Source organism: Heloderma suspectum, chromosome 2 (genome assembly GCF_057233095.1).
Source record: "Heloderma suspectum isolate Gila_16-S chromosome 2, 16-S_ref, whole genome shotgun sequence".
NCBI classification, from domain to species: Eukaryota; Metazoa; Chordata; class Lepidosauria; order Squamata; family Helodermatidae; genus Heloderma; species Heloderma suspectum.
In genome coordinates, this window is record NC_139459.1 from 282,214,998 (window position 1) to 282,234,630 (window position 19,633).

General features: G+C 44.0%; 1 protein-coding gene across 1 annotated transcript in view; it reads right to left on the reverse strand.

Annotated features, from left to right (window-relative positions):
• CACNA2D2 (calcium voltage-gated channel auxiliary subunit alpha2delta 2) overlaps nt 1-19,633 on the reverse strand; it is an 806,035-nt gene that overhangs the window by 327,222 nt on the left and 459,180 nt on the right. The window contains exon 4 of the mRNA XM_084839654.1: nt 10,917-10,976. Within this exon, the coding sequence (XP_084695780.1) occupies nt 10,917-10,976 (60 nt within the window). The remainder of the gene's footprint in view (nt 1-10,916; nt 10,977-19,633) is intronic.

Consider the following 19,633-nt stretch of genomic DNA (forward strand, 5'->3'; position numbering starts at 1 on the left):
TACTCATGATTAGACTTACGTTTCAATAGAAACGTTCAGGCCCAATGTATTGATTGATCTCCCTTACTGGGTAGGCTGCTGCAACTGTTAATCATTTTCAGGCTTTATAATTTGATATCATAAAATTAAACCGGTTAAGATTCAAGTTCCATACCTTGAATCTATCCCTCCTTGTTTCTTTAGAAACAGCCATGAAAAATCCTTAATGGCCTCTGGGGGAAACTAAAGAGGAGAAACCTGTGTTGTACCTGCTAAAATGTATATGCAACTCTGGCTGGAATCAACATATCATATGGTGGCTGCTAAAAGAAAAAAATCCCACATGGCACTTCTGATCATGCAGGAAACTTAGGAAGGGGCCGTAGCTCCATGGTAGAGCCCCTGCTTTGCATGCAGAAGGTCCCAGGTTCAATCCCCGGCATCACTAGGTAGGCCAGGAAAAGACCCCTATCTGACACCCTGGAGACAACACTGCCAACCAGAGTTAAAAATACTGGGCTGCATGGACCAATAGTCTGCCTCAGTATAAGGCAGCTTCCTATATTCTTATCTCTTATATTTGTAGCTTCAGGGGAGATAGTATAACTGAGCATTACCATGCCCACTGCTTACTCAGATGAAACGCCCGGCTTGTCTTTGGGCCACTAGTCACGGATGGCCAGCATTCCATGCAGTTAGAGCCGGTGCAGAGCATATTTTTTGGCAGCAATCAGACAGTAAATAGTTGTGTGCTCTACACCAGCTCTGGAATGGTGCTGGAAATGGAATCTCCCACACCAAAACATTCCCTTCTTTTTGAGTGCAGAACGGTCACTCTTGAGATCTCCTGCTTCCTGCCACATTGGTGGGGCAACCATGGAGATAGAGTCCCTGCCTGAGTATTGCAAGTCTCTCCCATTTGCCCTATTAATGGCAGCCACCCCCATGCCCCCGATGCTGGCAAACCAATTGCTTGAGATGTTTAGTATGACCAGAAACTACAGTTTTGTATGTCATGAAAAGAAGGCTTTATATAAACTTGCCTCAGATCTCAGAAGGATTCGGACATCTAGTTTTGGTAAGGTATTATGATCATTATTTTGAATGGCAACATCCTCCTGCTGTATCAGTGATAACCTTCCATTGCTGGCTTTTGGTGCCCTCCACATGTGTTGGACTACAACTCCCGCCATCCCCAGCCAGTAGAACCAATGGTCGCTTGGCTGGGGACGATGATAGTCCAAACATGTCCGGAGGGCACCAGGTTGGGGAAGGCTGCTTTAACTGGTGTCCTGAAAATCCAAAACCTGTAACGGTGTTGACAAAAGTTTGTAACTTCCTAATGTGGAACATACACTGGGTTACTGGCCATCATCAGCGGCCCTTCTCCGTGAGCCCCTGCCAAAGGAAGTGAGGCGGGTGGCTACTAGGAGGAGGGCTTTTTCTGTTGTGGCACCCCGGCTCTGGAATGAGCTCCCTAGTGAGGTTCGCCTGGCGCCTACATTGTATTCCTTTCGGCGCCAGGTGAAGACCTTTTTATTTTCCCAGGCATTTTAGCATTTTAGCTTTCTAAATTTTTATCTTTGCTGTATTTTAAAATCTGTATTTTAAACTCCGGCACTGCTGCTAGGTTTTATTGTGGTTGTATTGTTATATTGTGGTTTTAATGTTCTGTATATTTGTATACACAATGTTTTATTGTGTGTTGTTTGGTTTTAATTTTTGTGAACCGCCCAGAGAGCTTCGGCTATTGGGCGGTATAGAAATGAAATAAAATAAATAAATAAAATTACTGCATCTAAGAAAACACCGGGCAACAGCAGGCCAGCATCCAGGCCATCTAGACTGATGGTGGGAGGATACAGATGGATCTAAAGCCTAATTGCTATATTATTACTGAGTTCCAAGCAACTAGGCTGGTGTCCATTATAAGCACCAGATTGTAAAGCTGAATGGTCTCTTTGAGGCACTGATGCTGCCAAGCTGGGCTAGGCTCAGAAGCAGGCATATCAAGGGACAGGTCAAGGTGGAACATGCAAACCTTGGTGCTATGGGGTTGATCTGTCTTCTCTTGAAACAATAACTTTTGCTGCTCTCCACATGTCCGCTGGCAGCCTTGCTGTTTGGAAATGCAGAAAAGCACTGTGGCTGCTCTCTGGCTCCCTGAGCTTGTGCTCTAGTGATGTTAATAATATCTTGATGGGAGCTGAGCTACTCCTGTGGGAATCAGGGCTCAGAGCTAGCGGTTTGGAGTTGCCAATGAGGCGACCTTGGAGGCCAGACACGTTGCCTGCCTTCCAAGGAGAAAATGGGCCATCTGTGGGCATTTCTCCAACACGCTGAAACAACAAAATCCACATGCTTTGGGATTTGGTTTAAAGGAAATGGGAGATGGAAATAGGGAAGCCTAACCTAAGTGGAAGGGATTGTCCTCTGTTCTTGCTATAGGCAGCAGAAGCTCAAGGCCATCTTTGCTCCTAATATATCTTTAGTCAACTAATACTTGGGGTATGTCCACTGCTACTGAACCACATACAGTAGAGACAGAAATAAAATGTGGTATCTACCCTATCATTGGATTAGTTGTGAGACCAGCTGAATTGTATAGGCTTAAATAAATGCTATTTCTTTTCTGAAGTTCACCCACTTGTTTGTAAAACTGAGATTTTTAGAATTATCATTATTATAACAATATGATGTACAACACCACAGACAGTAAGCATATACTTAATTTTGAGCTTGGAGAAACATGAAGACAGACTGAAAAGCCCAGGTTTGCTAAGCTCTAGAAGAAAGAGCACTAAGTGGAGTTATGATAAAATATATGATATTACCAAAGATATTGAGATGGTAGACCAGAAACCACAGTTCAGCCTGCCTCATAATGCAGGAACAAATATATACTGATTTAATTAAAATAAACAAATTCCAAACTTATGTAAGAAGATTATTTTTTCCTATGAAGACTGTAGCAATATGCTTGAAGTATAGAACTCAGCAAGGCTCACATAGAATTCTGATACAAGGATACTGAGGTTAACCAGAATTAAATAAGTTTCTCAGTTTTGAACAGTGGTTCTGAATCTCTTACTTCATGGCTTTAACAAGTCCTTAATCACTAGGAATAGATTGATGGACATCAGTGGAAAAGTTAATTTCACACCTGCTCTTCACAGGAATCTTATCCCTTCTCTGGATGGATGGGCAGAATCACACATGACAAGTATTCCTCATTGTCAAGCATGGCTCCCTTTTTGAAAGCTGTCTCCACCATTTAGGACTGCAGGGGAAGAGGTGACGGGTAGGATGCGATTCCAGTAAAAAGCCAACTAATTTTTTAAAGCTTAAAATTTGAAAGCCAGATTGCTTCAGCAGCATTTGTTACGATCATTTTGTATGTTTTAATAATTCATAGTAATAGCAAAATTACCCAGCATAGGAAAATAACTTCTGAAGCAAAGATGTTTGTGACTTTGGCATGCTAACGAAGCACTGCATAAATACAGGCTTATAAGACAAAATGCAGAGAAGTCAAGCACAGTGGATAGCAAACGCTGCCTATCAACAGACAGCTGCTGCTGGTGTTCATGTTAAGGCAGCAAGTTTATGGTGATAAGGTGTGCAGAGGGAGCAGAGGCAAGTCACCATGCCTGTGACACCGGTGCAACCACCTTCCACACAGGGCTCATAATGGAAATGGAAGAACTAGCGGGAGGAAAAACATTGTCATTTGAGCCCTAGGAAATGCAGTCACTCCGCAATGGAAGCACATCCTCTGGGAAACACCTCTGGCTCCTGTGCAATCATGGTGCACTCACCATACATAATGCTCCCCTCCTTCCCTAAATAGAGCATCGCTTCTGATTGATTTATTATGACTTACTTATTAAGGCAGTTGGCCATGCTGCTGGAGGATGATGGGACTTGTACTCCAACATACCTGGAGGGTATCAGTTTGGGGAAGGTCATGTTGGGGCTCCTCTGAGTTCCATTATTCTCTTACCTTTTTCCCCACCCTCCCTATTCCTCCATCCACTACAGGCCCTGTCCCTGCCTTGTTTTTCCTCCTTCCCTAACAGAAATTTCAAGTGAGCCATCAGAGGGCATGGTGGGTTACACATTGCCATTCGGCGTGTGTCTCACCCCTTTGTCTTTTTCCAAAATGAGACTCTGGTTGAATCTCAGGTCTCGAACTCACTCAGGTGTAAAGTTATAACAACAGACTAGTAGTGCTCAGAGTGCTTGCCCTTTGATCCTTGAAAGAAGTAAAAGGAATGTCAAGTTGCCTGGCTAAAAAAGAAGGTGTCTTGCTGGAGAAAGCAGAATGGCAGGTTGTGGGATGAGCCCAGCGCTGCCGTAGAACAGCTATCAGGGTGGGGGCAGGTGGAATTTCCAGCCCTTTAAGGTTTTTTACAGTGACCTTCAGTTGTTGCTCCCTCCAACTCTCTCCCTGTGCTCTAAGTAAGCTTAACAAAAGAGATTTTTTTTAGAGGCAACCAAGTGAAAAAAGCATACTTTCAGCAATGAATCCATTTACTGACAGCCAGGTCAGGATTTGATTCTGTTGATGAGGGTCTCTCTCAATATTCCTGGGTACTCACTGGGTGACGGTGAACAAGTCACTACCTCTAAGACTAACCTACCTCACCTGGTTGTTGTGAGGGTAAAAATGGCACAGGGAAGCATGTACACAACCCTTAAATCCTGGAGGAAAGGTGGAATATAAAAGTAATAAAGTGAAATAAAATTAAACATACATACACAGAGACACATACATACACAAGAAAAAGTATCTTACAGTATGTTATAAACAGTTCAAACTAAGCCTCCTTAGCATGTAAAATGGCCAGCTGTGCATTGCATATTTCTTACCGTGTGTGCACCTTTAAATACATGCACTCTAAAGACAAGAGGCAGCCCACCAAGCCACTTGGAAATTAAAGACACAGACACCTGTGCACACTTGCGTGGAAGTAAACCCCACTGAACACAGTGGGACTTAGTTCTAAGTAAACATGCCTAGGATTGTGCTATAAATCTTGAACATTGCTTAGGAAGCAGTTGCTGCTGTGAGTGGTGCAAATATCATGTTAAGAGTCTGGACACAGTGCTGTCACAATCTCTCTCTCACTCACTGACACACAGACCTGGTTCGCACAATCACAGGTGCGATAGAGTACTGGCAGTGGTGGGCCAGTACTCTACTGGCCTACAGATGCCCTCCCTAGCATCTAGAATTGGCTAGTGAGGGCATGGTGGCTCACAGGCTCGTTAACCAGCCTGTGCATGCCAGTTGCATGCCAGGGGGATGTGCAGAATTACCCTTGCTGGTGCAATTTGTCGTGTTATCTGAACCCAGCCAGAGTGGCTGCATGACTTGGGTAACAAGCCACTCAGAAACCATGGGCTGTTGTAGGGTTATGCTAATCCTTCCTCTGGCACATGCAGTGGGGGAAATAAGCCACCGCAGCTTATTTCCTCCTCCATGATCGTGCAAACTGGCCCAGAGTCTCTCTTACAGCTGTCCCCTCCCACCTCCCTCATTCTCTTTCTAGCATAGAGAGGCTAATTGCCTTCCAGCCAATGCCAGCTTGTGAGGCTCCTTCTGCCAGGTACACTGTGCTGCTGCCTCTTCCCAGCTGCATCTGCATTATCCCTCCTTTAACCTTTTCTTTTTGTAATTCAGCTGCTGGGCACATGCTGCCTGCCCTCATAGCTGCTGGAAAGCTCCATCATTGACTTTTGCAGTTGCTGCCTCTCCTCACAAACCCCAGCCTTGTCTCTCTTACTACTTTCTCTCGCTCCAAGCCAAGGGAAGGGTAGTGCATTCTCAGTCTGACAGGGAGAATTATGGGATGGATGGATGGATGGCTATTTCATCCTATTTGGTCTTGGTGGCTATGGTTTGTCCCATCCTCTGCTTATTCTGCAGGATGCGGGCTTGGGGACCTAAGATTTCTGCCCCAAAGTTACCATCACTGCCTGGGAAAGTGAGGTCTGTCTAGGGATGTATGAGAATTTGATTCTTGCTCACAAAACATGCAAGCATCTCCTGTGGACAACTCTGAATACAATTATGAGCATAAGCATATGTCTGTTGAAAACGTTTGTAACCAGCTGAACATGTGCTCACATTTGATTTGCACAAATTTCCTAAATTAATGCAAATTCTTAAATTTATGCAAATTTCCCCCTGTAAACTGAATCAGCCCCACTTTAGTCTATGGAGGAAATTGTGTAAACTTAGGAAAATTGCACAAATAGAATGGGGGGAAGTTGAGCAAATTTCATATCTAATCACTGCTCAGTTTGCGCAATTTCCCCATTCACGTAGAGTGAGCAGTGAGTGCGAACGTGAAAGGGAACCAGGCACAAGGCGAACAGCAAGACGATGTTTGGAGGATCCTGGTGATCTTGAACAGTGCTCATTCACCCTTCCCTAGGTCCATCCAACAGGTTGTTCATTCACCCATCCCTAGGTCCATCCTACAGGTGAGTCATCTCATCAGGGTTCAGCCCTGATGTGGTGACTTACTCCTTGGACAGACCCCAGCTTCCGTGGGCAGTGGTGGGCCAGTACTCTAATGGCCTATAAATGCCCTTTCTAGCATCTAGAATTGGCTAGAGTATGAACACAGACCCTGAGATAGAAGGACTATTGGCAGTTCCCAGTGATGCTCTTCTATAGACTTTTTCAAAGTGCTGGTATTAACCTTTAAAGCCCTAACTGACTTGGGCAAGGTTACCTGAAGGAGCTTTTCCTCCAGCATATACCTACCTAGATCCTAGGTCATCTTCTGAGACCCTTCTCTGGGAGCCTCTGCTGATGTCAAAGATAGGGCCTTTGTGGAATGCCCTCTTCAGTGAGGCTCACCTGGCATCCACATTGCAATCTTTTCAGCACCAAGTGAAGACTTTTTTTTTTTAATTCTCCTAGGCTTTTTAGTCTTTTAACTCTAAAAATGTATTAAAGTGTTTTAGATCCTTGCATTGCTGTTGGTTTTACATTGGTTTTATTCTGTGGCTGTTTTAATTTGATTTAGATGTTACATAACATTTTAGTATGTTTATATTATGTTTCTCCTTGAGAGAGGGAGAGGTGCCAGCCAATTTAAAGGAGGTGGTAATTAGCCCTAACCTGGAAGATGGTAACAACTATAGGCCAGTTGCCAATATCCCCTTCCTGGGCTTGAGTGGCTGGTTGCTGGCCAACTCCAGACACTCTTGAATAAAACTGATTATCTAGACCCATTTCAGGCAGGCTTCAGGTCTGGTTTTAGAATGGAAACTGCCTTGGTCACCCAGTGAGATAATTTTTGCCAAGAGAAGGAGAGCAGAAGTGAGACCCTGTTGATTCTCTTGGACCTCTCAACAGCTTTTGATACCATCAACCACAGTATTTTTCTGGACAGGCTATCTGGGCTGGTGCTGGAGGTACTGTGTTGCAGTGGTTCTGCTCTTACAAGGATGGGTGATTCCAGAAGGCGGTGGTGGGGGATTATTGCTCGGTCCCTAGGCAGTTATGCCATGGGGTACTACAGAGCTCTGTTCTATCCCCCATGCTGTTCAACATCTACATGAAACCTATGGGGGAGGATATCTAGGGGTGGGAACTGAGGTGTCATCTCTATGTGGATGACACCCAGCTATATCACTCCTTTTCAGCAAAACCAGGTGAGGCAGTGGCTGTTCTGAATCAGTGTCTGGGCATGGTAATGGACTGATGGAGGTACTGTTATTGGACAAGATGGAGGTACCGTTATTGGGTGATTCTTTTGCCCGGATGAGTGATATTCAACCTGTTCAGGAGGGGGTTGCACTCCCCATAAAGGATTAGGTTTGTAGTTTGGGGGTGCTCTTGGATCCAGCACTGCCACTGGAAGCACAGGTGGCCTTGGTGGCATGGAGCACCTTTTATCAGCTTAGGCTGATATACCAACTGTGTCCTTCCCTGGGCAGAGATAGCTTGGCTACAGTTATCCATTTTCTGGTAGCCTCTCGTTTGGATTACTGCAATTCATTATACATGGGGCTGCTTTTGAAAATGGTCCGGAAGCTTCAGCTGATTCAAAATATGGCAGTGAGATTGTTATCAGGGACTGGCCAATTTAATAGTACTATGCCAGCTCTTTATGAACTGCACTGGCTGCACTGGCTGTTTCCGGGCACAATTCAAAGTGCTGGCATCAACCTTTAAAACCCTAAACTGCTTGGGATCTGGTTACCTGAAGGATTATCTCCTGCCATATATAACTGCCCAGACCCCAAGATCATCTTCAGAGATCCTCCTTTGGATGCCCCTGCCAAATGAGATAAGGCAGGTATCGACTAATGAGTGGGCCTTTTCAGTGGTAGCACCCTTAATATGGAAAGGTCCTCCCAGAGAGGCTTGCCTGGTGCTTATGTTGTAGTCTTCAGCACAGGTGAAGACCTTTCTATTTTCCCAGGCTTTTTAATCCTTCAGTTCTAAAACACTGTGTTAGTGCATTTTTAGATCTTTACACTGCTGCTGGATTTTATGCTGGTTTGTACTTTGGTTTTATTCAGTTTTAAACTTTAAGGTTTTCACATTATGTTTTACTATGTTGCATTTTATGGTTTTAAGTTTTATTTTATGAACCATCGAGAGAGCTTTAGCTAGAAATGTAATGAATAAATACAATTATTATATGTGTGTGATTTTTATTGGTTTTAACCTTTATTTTGTGAACCGTCCAGAGAATTTTGTGAACCACCCAGATACTAGTGCGCAGTATAGAAATATAGTCAATAAATAAAATCTGGAGACTATGCCAGGACGAAAAGGAGCCACTAGCATCAGGGAGATTTCCTTTCTGCTGCCCCTTCCCATCTGTCAGGATGAGTGGCTTGGCTAGTTTGAGTTTCTTTGGGGAATTTATTTGCACTAATGCTGCCTCTGAAAGGAAGAGAATCTCTCTTTCCTTTTGTCTTGCTGTTATAATCTGAATGCATTTCCAAGCAGAATACCACAATTCCTTGCTTTAGTGCTGCCATAATTACAAAGTCAAATGCAATCATTAAAAAGCAACATTTACTTGACACCATCTTAGATTGCTTTTCCTCCCCCCACTCCTGAACCAACCCCAACCGAAATGAGTTGCATCAAATAATATACAAATGTGAACGCCAAGGGAAATGCCTGGCTACCACTGTCCTCTTGCACACAAGAATCACGTCCCATCCTCCCCGCAAATGAACTGAGCAACCCCCCCCCCCAAATGTAGGGCCACCTCTGACCACATAATGCCTCTTGGGCTACTAAGATGGCAAGGTGGTAAACCCTTTGAGGATCTCTCTGCAGGAATGCGAAAGCAATGTTTTTAACTGTTAGCTTGACCTTCACCTTCTGTCTTCTGACTAGTCTTATTACCTGTGCATGTAGACAAAGGCAATACTAAAAATGAGCTCAAAATGACTTCATCCACTTTCATTATGGCAGGCAGGTGCCAAGGGACTGACAGACAAGAAGCAGGGCATCCGTGTATGAACTTGAGAAGACAGAGCTTGCTTTAAAAATCAAGGAGCTATAAAGGAAGGGGAGTGGAGGCACAGAGGAAGAAGAGAAAGAAAGTAGAGGAGAGAGGGAATGATAACACAACGGCTGTTTGTGAAGAAGTGTGAGAATAAAAAACAGAGGGGGACCAATTTATTTTAAGCACATGATTGCGTCCAAGCAACTTTTTATCTGATGCCTTAAAAATATTTATCTGATATATTTAGGGCCGCACATTGTTCACTTATGTTTTTAATGGACATGGGCTAGGGATGGCCATTGCAGGGAAATCTGGCCCTTTTGGGGCTCACTGGATTTCCCCACAGCCCCTGGTTCGGCTTGCATTTGCCATGGGCTTTTTCATTGAAATCCAAGGATTTTCTCGGATTTTTTTTTAAATCACAATTTACGCAAATGGCAGGCGCAGTTGGTGACTTTATGCAAATTTCAGCCATAATTTGCTTAATTTGTGCAAATTGCAGCTGCTTAATTTTGCACAGACTGCGCCTGCTATTTGCGCAAATGGTGGGCACATTTTGTGCAAATTAAGCATATTATGATGGCAATTTGCGCAAATCAAACAAAATGCAGTCACGTTTGCACAAATTAAGCAAGTTACCGGTGCAATTTGTGTAAAATACGTGAACTGCAGCCGCAATTTGCATAAATGGCGACTTTAAAACAATCAAACAGACCTGAAAATCTACAAGCTGGCCCAACTTGATGCAGATAGAGTTGGGACAGCTCGTGAGTAAGCGATCCAGAGTCGGGAGGGGGGCACAAGCTGCTGAATGCTCAGCGAACTTCACCCTTGGATGGATTCCTCCGACATCCCTAACTGACAGAGTCTGTGACTGGATTCATGTGCAAATACAGAACTACAGTAAATATTCCTGTCACTGAAACAGCAATAGACAGCTGTGGATCATCTCCTCCACACCTGTAGACAGAGCTATAAGTCGAAGAGGGAGAAAAGAGGGCATGCTGATGGACGGGGAGTGGAGAGGGGAGGCCGCGACATGCAATATTTTATGGGATCTCCAGCCCCTCCCCACCCACCAAAAGGAAAGTCAGCTCAGGGGCCCATCTAGCTGCCTTTTACATTTTAAATGGAGGAACAGAGGCTCTTGCTGGCAGGGCATAGGATAGGCAGAGGGCTCTGAACTTGGAGCTCTGTGTCTACTGGGAATGCAACCCATAGGAATGTGCCCTGAAAGAAGACTTGTGAACTCCAGAGCTGCTCCTGGAGTGTCATGACCATTCATAAAACTTCTATCACACAGACATATTTATCAGAGCTTTCACATAAGTCATACTTACTTCATATTAGATCTGCACATAAAGACTCATTGCAGCAGTTTTTTTAAAAAAGTGCACCTGTGAGAAGGAGTCTTTTCCACAGAAAAGAGATTTGGAGACTCACCCTGATGTTGTCTTGCCAACGATGGGCCTTCTGAAACTTTTCTGCTGCATCAGCCAGCCTCTGAAAGCAAAAGAGGAGAGAAAGGGTGAGTCCATAAAAAGGAAATGTGGATTGCAATAATGTATGGGGACTTACTTCAGCCCTGCTCTATCACATGTGAAACTCACTACAGCATTCCTGCAGCTTATGAGGTTGCAAAGCATTTTCAGCATCTCTACTAAGGCAGCTCTGCTATGAAAAGAGATTAACTGAAGGTTGATGGGTTCCCATGACCATCTTCTATATGCAAATCTGATCTTGTTTAATTAAATGCATGCTCAAAGTGGTTAAAAAAACCCCTTGTGCTTTGATTGTTTTGTGGCCTGTATTTACTTCTCTTTGTAAGAGTAATTGGCTTCCACTGGCATATGTGGTGAAAGAGATAGACTGCAGAACGTGTCCCCTAGTTCCAACACTGGAGTCTAGAATGGGGTCCAAGATCTGCTATCTTCTCAGTAATGGCTGTAACTGTAGCCACTTCATTTCTTCTGTGAAATGGAATGGCTCTGATTAGATTCTATGGAAGAATGTAAAGTGGCTGTAGTTTAGAGATGAACCCAAAGTGTGTGTGTGTGTGTGTGTGTGTGTGTGTGTCTGGGGGGGGTTGCCATATTTGAACCTTGTCCTTAACTGTAGCTCTATAACTATCTTCCCCAGAAGTCAAATGTCATTTCACTCTATGGGACAAGTCATTTTATTCCATGGGAGAGTGTGTGTACTAGTTAAGTCAAGTCCGATTTGTGCGCTTTTTCTGCAATTGCTGCACTCAAAGTGATTCACACTAAATACAAGTGCACTGATGATAGTTGTCCTATTCTGGCATTACTTACTCAGGTGAGGGGCTGCCCACCCCCAATGTCTACACATTGAGCATGGATGTTTAAAGCCTGCATGCATAGATTTCCCCTCCTCAGGCATTCATGCTTAACAAGCAGACACGGTGGGGGCAGGGCTGGGGGGCATGCAGTGGCAGAGGTGGTGCTTGTCAGCAAAGCCCTATACCCCACTCACACATTATTTCTACATGCGAGTAAGAAGTGCTTGAACAGGGCTAAGATCATTCCCAGAAGTGTACTAGAATTTGGAACCCTCCATAGGAGAAGAAAGCAAACTGTACCAGAAGTTCATCCAGTCCAAGAGGTACACCGTTGAACTGACACCTGTTGACCTAATCTTAACATGCTCATTTCCCTCCAAACTGGCCTACTGTGACACCTATGTGGCAGTGCCATCAGCCAACATTACTCCAGGTTAAGTAGGGGGCAGGCGGATCTTCAGGACCTGTGCCTCACTAGCCAATTGTAACCCATGGCCAAAGGGAGGTCCTGTGGCTCCTTAGTTTACTGTGAGGCCTGGTGGAGAACACCCACACATACCATGTCTGTTGTGGGGATGGAGTGACAGTCCTGCCAGCCCAAAGGCTCAAAGTGATTTTGTACAATTCATGTCATAAATGACTGAAGAGCAGATTTCATTGCTTAACAGGAAGTTATAGCTAGAACCAAGCCAGCATGCTGAGTTATTGGTGAAAATAAACATCTTTCAGGGTGTTTCCATGACAACAGAAGGAGAAGGAAATGGAGGAGTACAGGATTTTTTTTAAAGGAATCAGCTTTGCTGCGCTTTGGTCCATGCGGATCTCCATGAGCGAGTGCTCCGCACCAGTAAAAAAAATAGCTTCACAAAACATACACCCAAGTGGGGGCAGGGGTTGGAGTGAACATCGTCTGACTGGCTGGGGCTGCTCAACCAATAAGAGAGGCTTCCCCCCTCCTCCCCTTTCTCCTTTCCCCTGAAGGTCCAGATGCACCTACATTTCAGGAGCAAGCCTCATTGAGCACAATGGGAGTTACTTTCGAATAGACACATATATGCTTGGGCTGGGAAAGATGGGGGGAAGAACACAGGGATGAGAAAACAGCCCCCTTTCTAACCAAAGCGATACTGCACAGGATCTCTGTAACAAAGCTGTGAAGTAGTTTCTTCCTAAGGCAATAAACCAAACAACGGAGAATCAGAGCCTCCAGACAGCGCTTTAGAGCATTTAGGGAATGTGCTTTAAACTGTGCCATTTCAACTGGCGGCGATCTCTGTAAATTCTGATGTGGGCATTCTGGGGACAAGCCTCACTGAGCACAGTGAGAGTTACTTCTGAGGAGACACTAAATGGTTTGTGCAGGGGTGGGAAGCACACAGGAAACACCCCTTGACCAGGGGTGAAAGGCGCACCCCTGGGCAGGGCTAGCATACCCGAGGTCAATGCGGGGGTCGGGGCACACAGCAACTATACCACGGAGAACCTGACTTGAGGAAAAGAATTGGACTTTAAGCAGTCTCTGAAAATCTGGGCTCGAAGTAAATCACTAGTGGAGACACCCCCTTTGTCTACGCAGAATCACTCTAATTTGGTGTTTATGGGCTTTAGCAGGGTGGTAATTTTGGCCAAGCCCTATTTAGTTTTCCTTCCCTTTGACAGATGATTTTTACACTGTCAGTTCAATCTCTGAGGAAAGCCAGTGTGCGCACGCTCAACATCCATCCAGTCGCAATGCACCAGCCATTCTTGGGAAGCTGCTGAAGGGGGGTGGGGGTGAGGAATCAGGTAAGGTATCTGAACAAGCTCTTCCTTTAATTACAGGCTGCAGCAAGAACCTCCAGGCTGAGATAGCATTTAAAGACAGCCTGACAAGATCTAATCAAGCGGGATGTTAAATGCAGATGCAAGATGCCAGCTTCTTTACTTAAAATGTATGAGATTTAAAAGGAGGTGAAAGAAAGAAAAAATATCCAAAGCGATTTTGTAGAGTTTGCAGTTCAAGTGATTGCAGAAGCATGCCTCATTACTTAGCAGGAAGCCATGGGGCAGGATTTCAGCACTGTCAAGAGGGTACATCATCTCCGTGCTGCGTCTCATCATCCCAGCAGCCCCTTTGGCCATCAGGAGCTTGAAAAGGCAGGAGGCTCAAGTGTTCTTGGAGAAGGTCAGAGACAATATTGCTATGGGTTTTCCTATCAGATTCCCGTGAGAAGGGCTATTCTACTTGGACAATACCTGGCCAGCCACTTAGGACCTGACAAAACAATGTTCACAGCCTAGTGATAGATTGCCATGGGAACTAAATAGTTGGCCAGTTGCTTCTGGATACAGGTTAATCTTGGGAATATCTTGAAGGGGAAAAGCTCATCAGAAAAAAACCATTCCTTTCTTTCTCCCTCCCACTAGCCAGGGGGGAGGGCAAGGTGTCAGTGTGAAGAAAAGACTGTAGAGAGAAACAGAGAGTGATTTTTGGGGCTCTGGAAGCATCTTAGGGTGCTCTTTCCCTCCCTAGAGATCTGATTTAGGAACAGTGGACTTTGGCTGTCTGTCAGAGGGTTTAAGCCAGGGTAGGCAACCCAGTGCCCTCCAGATGTTTTGGACTACAACTCCCATCAGCCTCAGCCAGCAAGGACAATAGCCAGGGATTATAGGAGCTGTTGTTCAAAACATCTGGAGGGAACCTGGTTAGCTACCCCTGGTTAAAGCTGTGTGTCTCCTTATATCCACTTGCATACTTGTAAGTACACACAACTATTACAATTACTATTAGATTCTGGTAACCTCTTCCCAAAGGAAGCCAAATCTGGGTAAGCGCTGTGTCCCTACCACTCAAGAGAAATGTGGTATGTGTAACAAACAATACATTGTTCTCCTCCTAGGGGTTCAGCACTCACCTATCGTTTAATTTTTTATTTTAGATTTATTTACACCTTTCAGAATAATAATCCTCCCAAAGCAGCATAGAACAGAATAAATAACAATAAAACCCACCCCCAAACCATACACCACAGAATGGCAAAAAAACAAACAAAACGCAGCTGCTGTAAAATATACATGAGCCAGCCTACAACCAGCAATAATGACGTTTTCTCATGTTCAGACAAGAAAAACAACAAAATAAAATAGGGCTTGCTTCCAGGCAGCAGACTACTAAGGCAACACTGTAGCTTTGACCCTTCAAATGGAGGATTCAAACATTCAAGTTCTGGGCTGGGAATGTTCAAGCAAGACATCTCGTGCCTGGCAGGAGCTATTCCAAGTAAAGCTCATGGAAATTGTTCTTGACACTGCCTCTTAAAAATGCTTGTTGAAAAGTTTCCATAGTGCAAAGGAGGGAGGGAGGCGTTTGAAGGAAGACATGGAAGGTTTCCAGGAATGCACTACTCTGTTTGACCCTTTCAGCTTTTCACCAGTCCCCAACCCTTTTCAAACCAGTCAGGAATGTCAGGCCCTTTTCTCCACCAAATATTCGCAATTGTTATCTCAGTCTCTCCCTGTCTCTCTTTTGCTATCTTAATTGCAAACATTTGGGTATTTAGTATCAGTTCCAAAGAGACATCACTGTGTTACGGGGGTGTGTGTGTGTGTGTGATGGTGTGCGTGTAACCTTTCTACTATCATTCTTGCTTCTTTAAGTGCTGTTTGTCCTCTGGTTAAGACTGACTGCTCCATGGAAAAATATCCCTCTCTTTTGGCAGTGCTACACATTGCAACTGCTGTGGGAAACACCTGTTACACTAGAGTTTTCTGCAAGAAACGCATACAGTATGGTAATAACATATGGATCTCTCTATCTGCATCTATACATAGTCTTTAAAGACTGGGAAACCTGGAATAACAACAACAACAACAACAACATGAACTAGGCCAGAGAAAATCCTTCAGCAAAACCACACTTCAAAACATGGCAAAATCAACAAGATTCTATGCCTTTTCTTGAAGAAACTACTGTAGACTGTTATCTGAGGCATTACATTACTTATATAGACATCCTTGTCTATTTCCAAACTGGCTCAGTCAGAAGCAGAGCACAACCCTGACATCTAAATATCACGAATCTGCCCCCAACATATCAGGATATTTTCTTAAAATTGTTACAAACAAATGGTTTTTAGTAATTGTTTTGTTGTTGTTTTTTTCTAATTTCAGGCTTCTAATGCTGGCAGAAATCATATTTTCAGATTTTTCTCCATAGCCCTGAGGGCTTGAAACTCACATTTAAAAATAATACTCAGGTCTCAGCAGACAAGACAATGAGGATGTTTAAAAGCAGAGTATAGTGAATACCACCAAGAGAAATTACAGTCTGAAAGTGTCAGTCTCTTTTGGTCAGGGAATCTCCCTGTGGCTGGCATTCAAAAATAGAAAGAAAAAGAGATGCAGTTGCAAAAGTATATGATTGGACATTAAAATACTGTTCAGAGATATTCTGTGCAAATTATTGTCTTGCTTTGTTTTAATATTCGATTGTTGGTATCACTACCCACTACACCTCATGCTCTGGAGTCCTTTCCCTGAATTGGAGCAAACATGTGGACTAGCTACAGGAACAAGAGTCAAGGCAGGGAGGCGGGTAGGGATGGATCAAAATGAACAGAAGCTACTATGCATCCTAAACATCCTAGGCACAGAAACCCCCTACATTAACATGCTCTTTGGGCAAAAACATGATGACTTGCAGGGCAGCAGGAAGAACAAATCTCATGCTTCCTCTTTGCATTTCTTTCTAGGGTCAAAAGCCAAACTCAGGAAGGGGAGAATGTGTCAGTTCTTCAGAAATCTGAGCCCCATTCAGTTGTTCAGTACCTGTGGGTACTAAATGCATGAAGGGTCCAGCATAATTGCATGGAGACAGCCTTGCCCCTTCAGCCCCCAGGTGATTTGTTATCAGCATGAGCCTGTAGGGGGGACTCTTCTACATGTGTAGGTTTCCATGTTGGAAACCCTGTGCATCCAGAAGCAGTCCCCTCCAGAAGTATGTTGGTTACATGTCATTCAGTGGGGCCAAAGCTGGTGTCTGTGTGATCATTGAGGAATCAGGGTAGCCCTGTGCATTCCCACTGGCCCCTTCACATATTTAGAAATGAATATCTGAACAGGGCTGAGGTGAGCAGAAATCAGTTGTGCTTCCCCTTCCCTCGGAAGGTCGTAATGTTTAAAGCTACCTTTTCTACAATCTGATCAGAAGTAAAAACCTGTTAGCTGTATGACATATAATATGCACGGGCACATAAGGGGTTCTGCGGCTCTGAGAGTGCAACTTCAGCACCAGGACTCCCTGTTTATGACAGTTTTGCTGCCCATCATTTAAAGTCAAATTATGTCTTGAGGATTTGGGTAGTTCTTGGTCCATAGGGGCAGGGACCTCCTGATCTACAGGTCTCTACAGCTATAGTACAGAGAGAGTACCCACTGCAAGACACAGTGCACACATAACGCTAACCCATGGTTTATTTAACCCATGGTTTGCTGTCCTACCCAGAGTTTATCTGGCAGATGATCGAACAAATCATGGTTTGTTCTCTCAATCCTTTGCCCTTTCTCGCCCTGTTTCCCAAATGCCTTTGCAGAGCTATAGTGGCTCTACAGTAGTAGAGCTGTAGTAGCCGTGGTGGCTTAGTGGTTAAGACATTGAATTGCAGACCGGAAGGTCAGCAGGACAGCAGTTCGAGACCCGAGTGCTGCATGACTCAGTGAGCTCCCGTCTTCAGTCCCAGCTTCTGCCAACCTAGCAGTTCGAAAGCAAAAAATTGCAAGTAGATAAATAGGTACTGCCTCAGCGGGAAAGGTAACAGCGTTCCGTGCACCTCAGTGTTCAGTCATGCCGGCCACATGACCACAGAAGCGTCTTTGGACAGCGCTGGCTCTTCGGCTTAGAAATGGAGATGAGCACCACACCCTAGAGTCGGACATGACTGGTTGGGGACACCTTTACCTTTACACCTTTTAGTGGCATATAGAGCAGTTGTTGTTGTTTTTGTTTGCTGCTTTTGCCTGCTGTCTCTGTAGCCTGGCAAAACAAACCATGAAGAACCTATGGTTCTGGATTTACACGTAATGACCATCCATGGTTTAAACAATCCAGAATTCACAACCCAGCAACAAACCATGGGTTCTCTTTCTGGGTTGTTTGTGGTTAACAAATCATATTTTGTTAGTGCAGCTTGATTCGCACATCACAACAACCCAGAATTCAACAAACCATGGGTTAAATAAACCACAGTCTAGTGTTATGTGCGAACCAGGTCAGTATATAGGTGGATCAACAACTGCACTATGTACCAGGATATCACCTAGAGCTTGGAATTTTCTCCTAGATATGGTGCTCTTAAATTCATATAGGATAAGGCTAGCAATGGCTACTAGCCATGATAACTATATATTATGTCCAGATACACACACAGAAAGCCTTTGAATACCAGTAGCTGGGGAATATGAGTGGAAGGGTGGTATTGCATTCGTGCCCTGCTTATGGGCTTCCAATATGCAACTGGCCACTGTGTGAACAGAATGCTGGACTAGATGGGACTTTAGTTTGATTCAGCATAGCTCTTCTTATACTTTTGAAGGTACTACAGTTGTTTCTAGAGGACTCTCTGTTTCTGAAATGAAAAAAAAGTTTATATACTGTGGCATAGAAATGGGCAGATTAAGGTTTCTGTCATCTAGGAACTACTTTTTCCTTCTCTGCTGTCCAGCCAAAAATGTTCTTTCTCCAATACGTGCAGAAGAGAGGTGTGTGAAATCTAACTGAAATCCATCAAACCTTTATTTGGCACCCAAATGCAGGCAACTTATTTTAATGCTTTCCATGGGCTGCCATTTTGTTGTCTGTTGTTCAGCTGAATGCAAATGCATATGGAACCATTTCAAAGGCAGCCCATGGCAGATAGCACAGTTCCCCATAATCCTATGCAGTAGAGCCCAACAAAAGAGACATGGGTGGGTGGAGGGGAAAAGAGAATTAAAGTGCAGATAATTGATTTGTATAATGAAATTGCTCAGAAGTAGCAGTAGTTGGGGTTTTTAATTACGCTGAAAGGTGTGAATGTACTGAGGCCAGAGACTTCCGGAGGGATCAATTTTGCATCAGCAAGTAAATTAAAAACAGAAAGCAAAATAAATGACAGCCCCCTTCTGGCACCATCAGCTTCTACCTTGGTTCAGAGAAGTGAATGTTGTCAGGTAAAGAGAATAACTGCAATTGTGCTTGCAGAGCCCACCTTAACCTTCGAGGGTATGCAAGTCAATCAGTGAGGGCAAATGTGTTTATGTCACAAGGGTGTGTATTAGAGAAGAAGAAAATTAAAGTGTTTGTTTATTTTATGGTATGGATGAAAGGTCACATTGAAAGGCTAGAGAGTGGAAAAGAGGGTAGAGGGGCTACAGAGACAGAGCTTTTTCTTTTTTTAAAAGTACTTTTTTTTGTGATTACTCAACATTAACATCATATATATAATGTCAGTTCCCAATTCTTCAACATGCTGAATTCATCTAAAAATAAAAAAGTGGGGATTGTATGTGAACTTTGCTTTTGAAAAAAAAAAATCTATCCCTTATTTTAGTTCCATGGTAAGTTTTTAAACATTTGGGCCTGGTTTGAAGATCAGCTCCTATAAATGCTCATATTTCACCCAACACTGCAAATGAAAATGGTTTAATTTGATTGCTGCTTTTTTTCCAGTACTGAAATGCCATGAGGACAATCTTTCTCATGAATATCCTCACTCGGCAAGCTCAAGGCAGCGTGTTGTACAAAGTATCTAACCACATGTGCGCTGTTTCACTGTAAGCCTTGTAAAATTGGGCACAACTCACAAACACACACACACACACAGATGTTTGCTTTGGCATGAACATC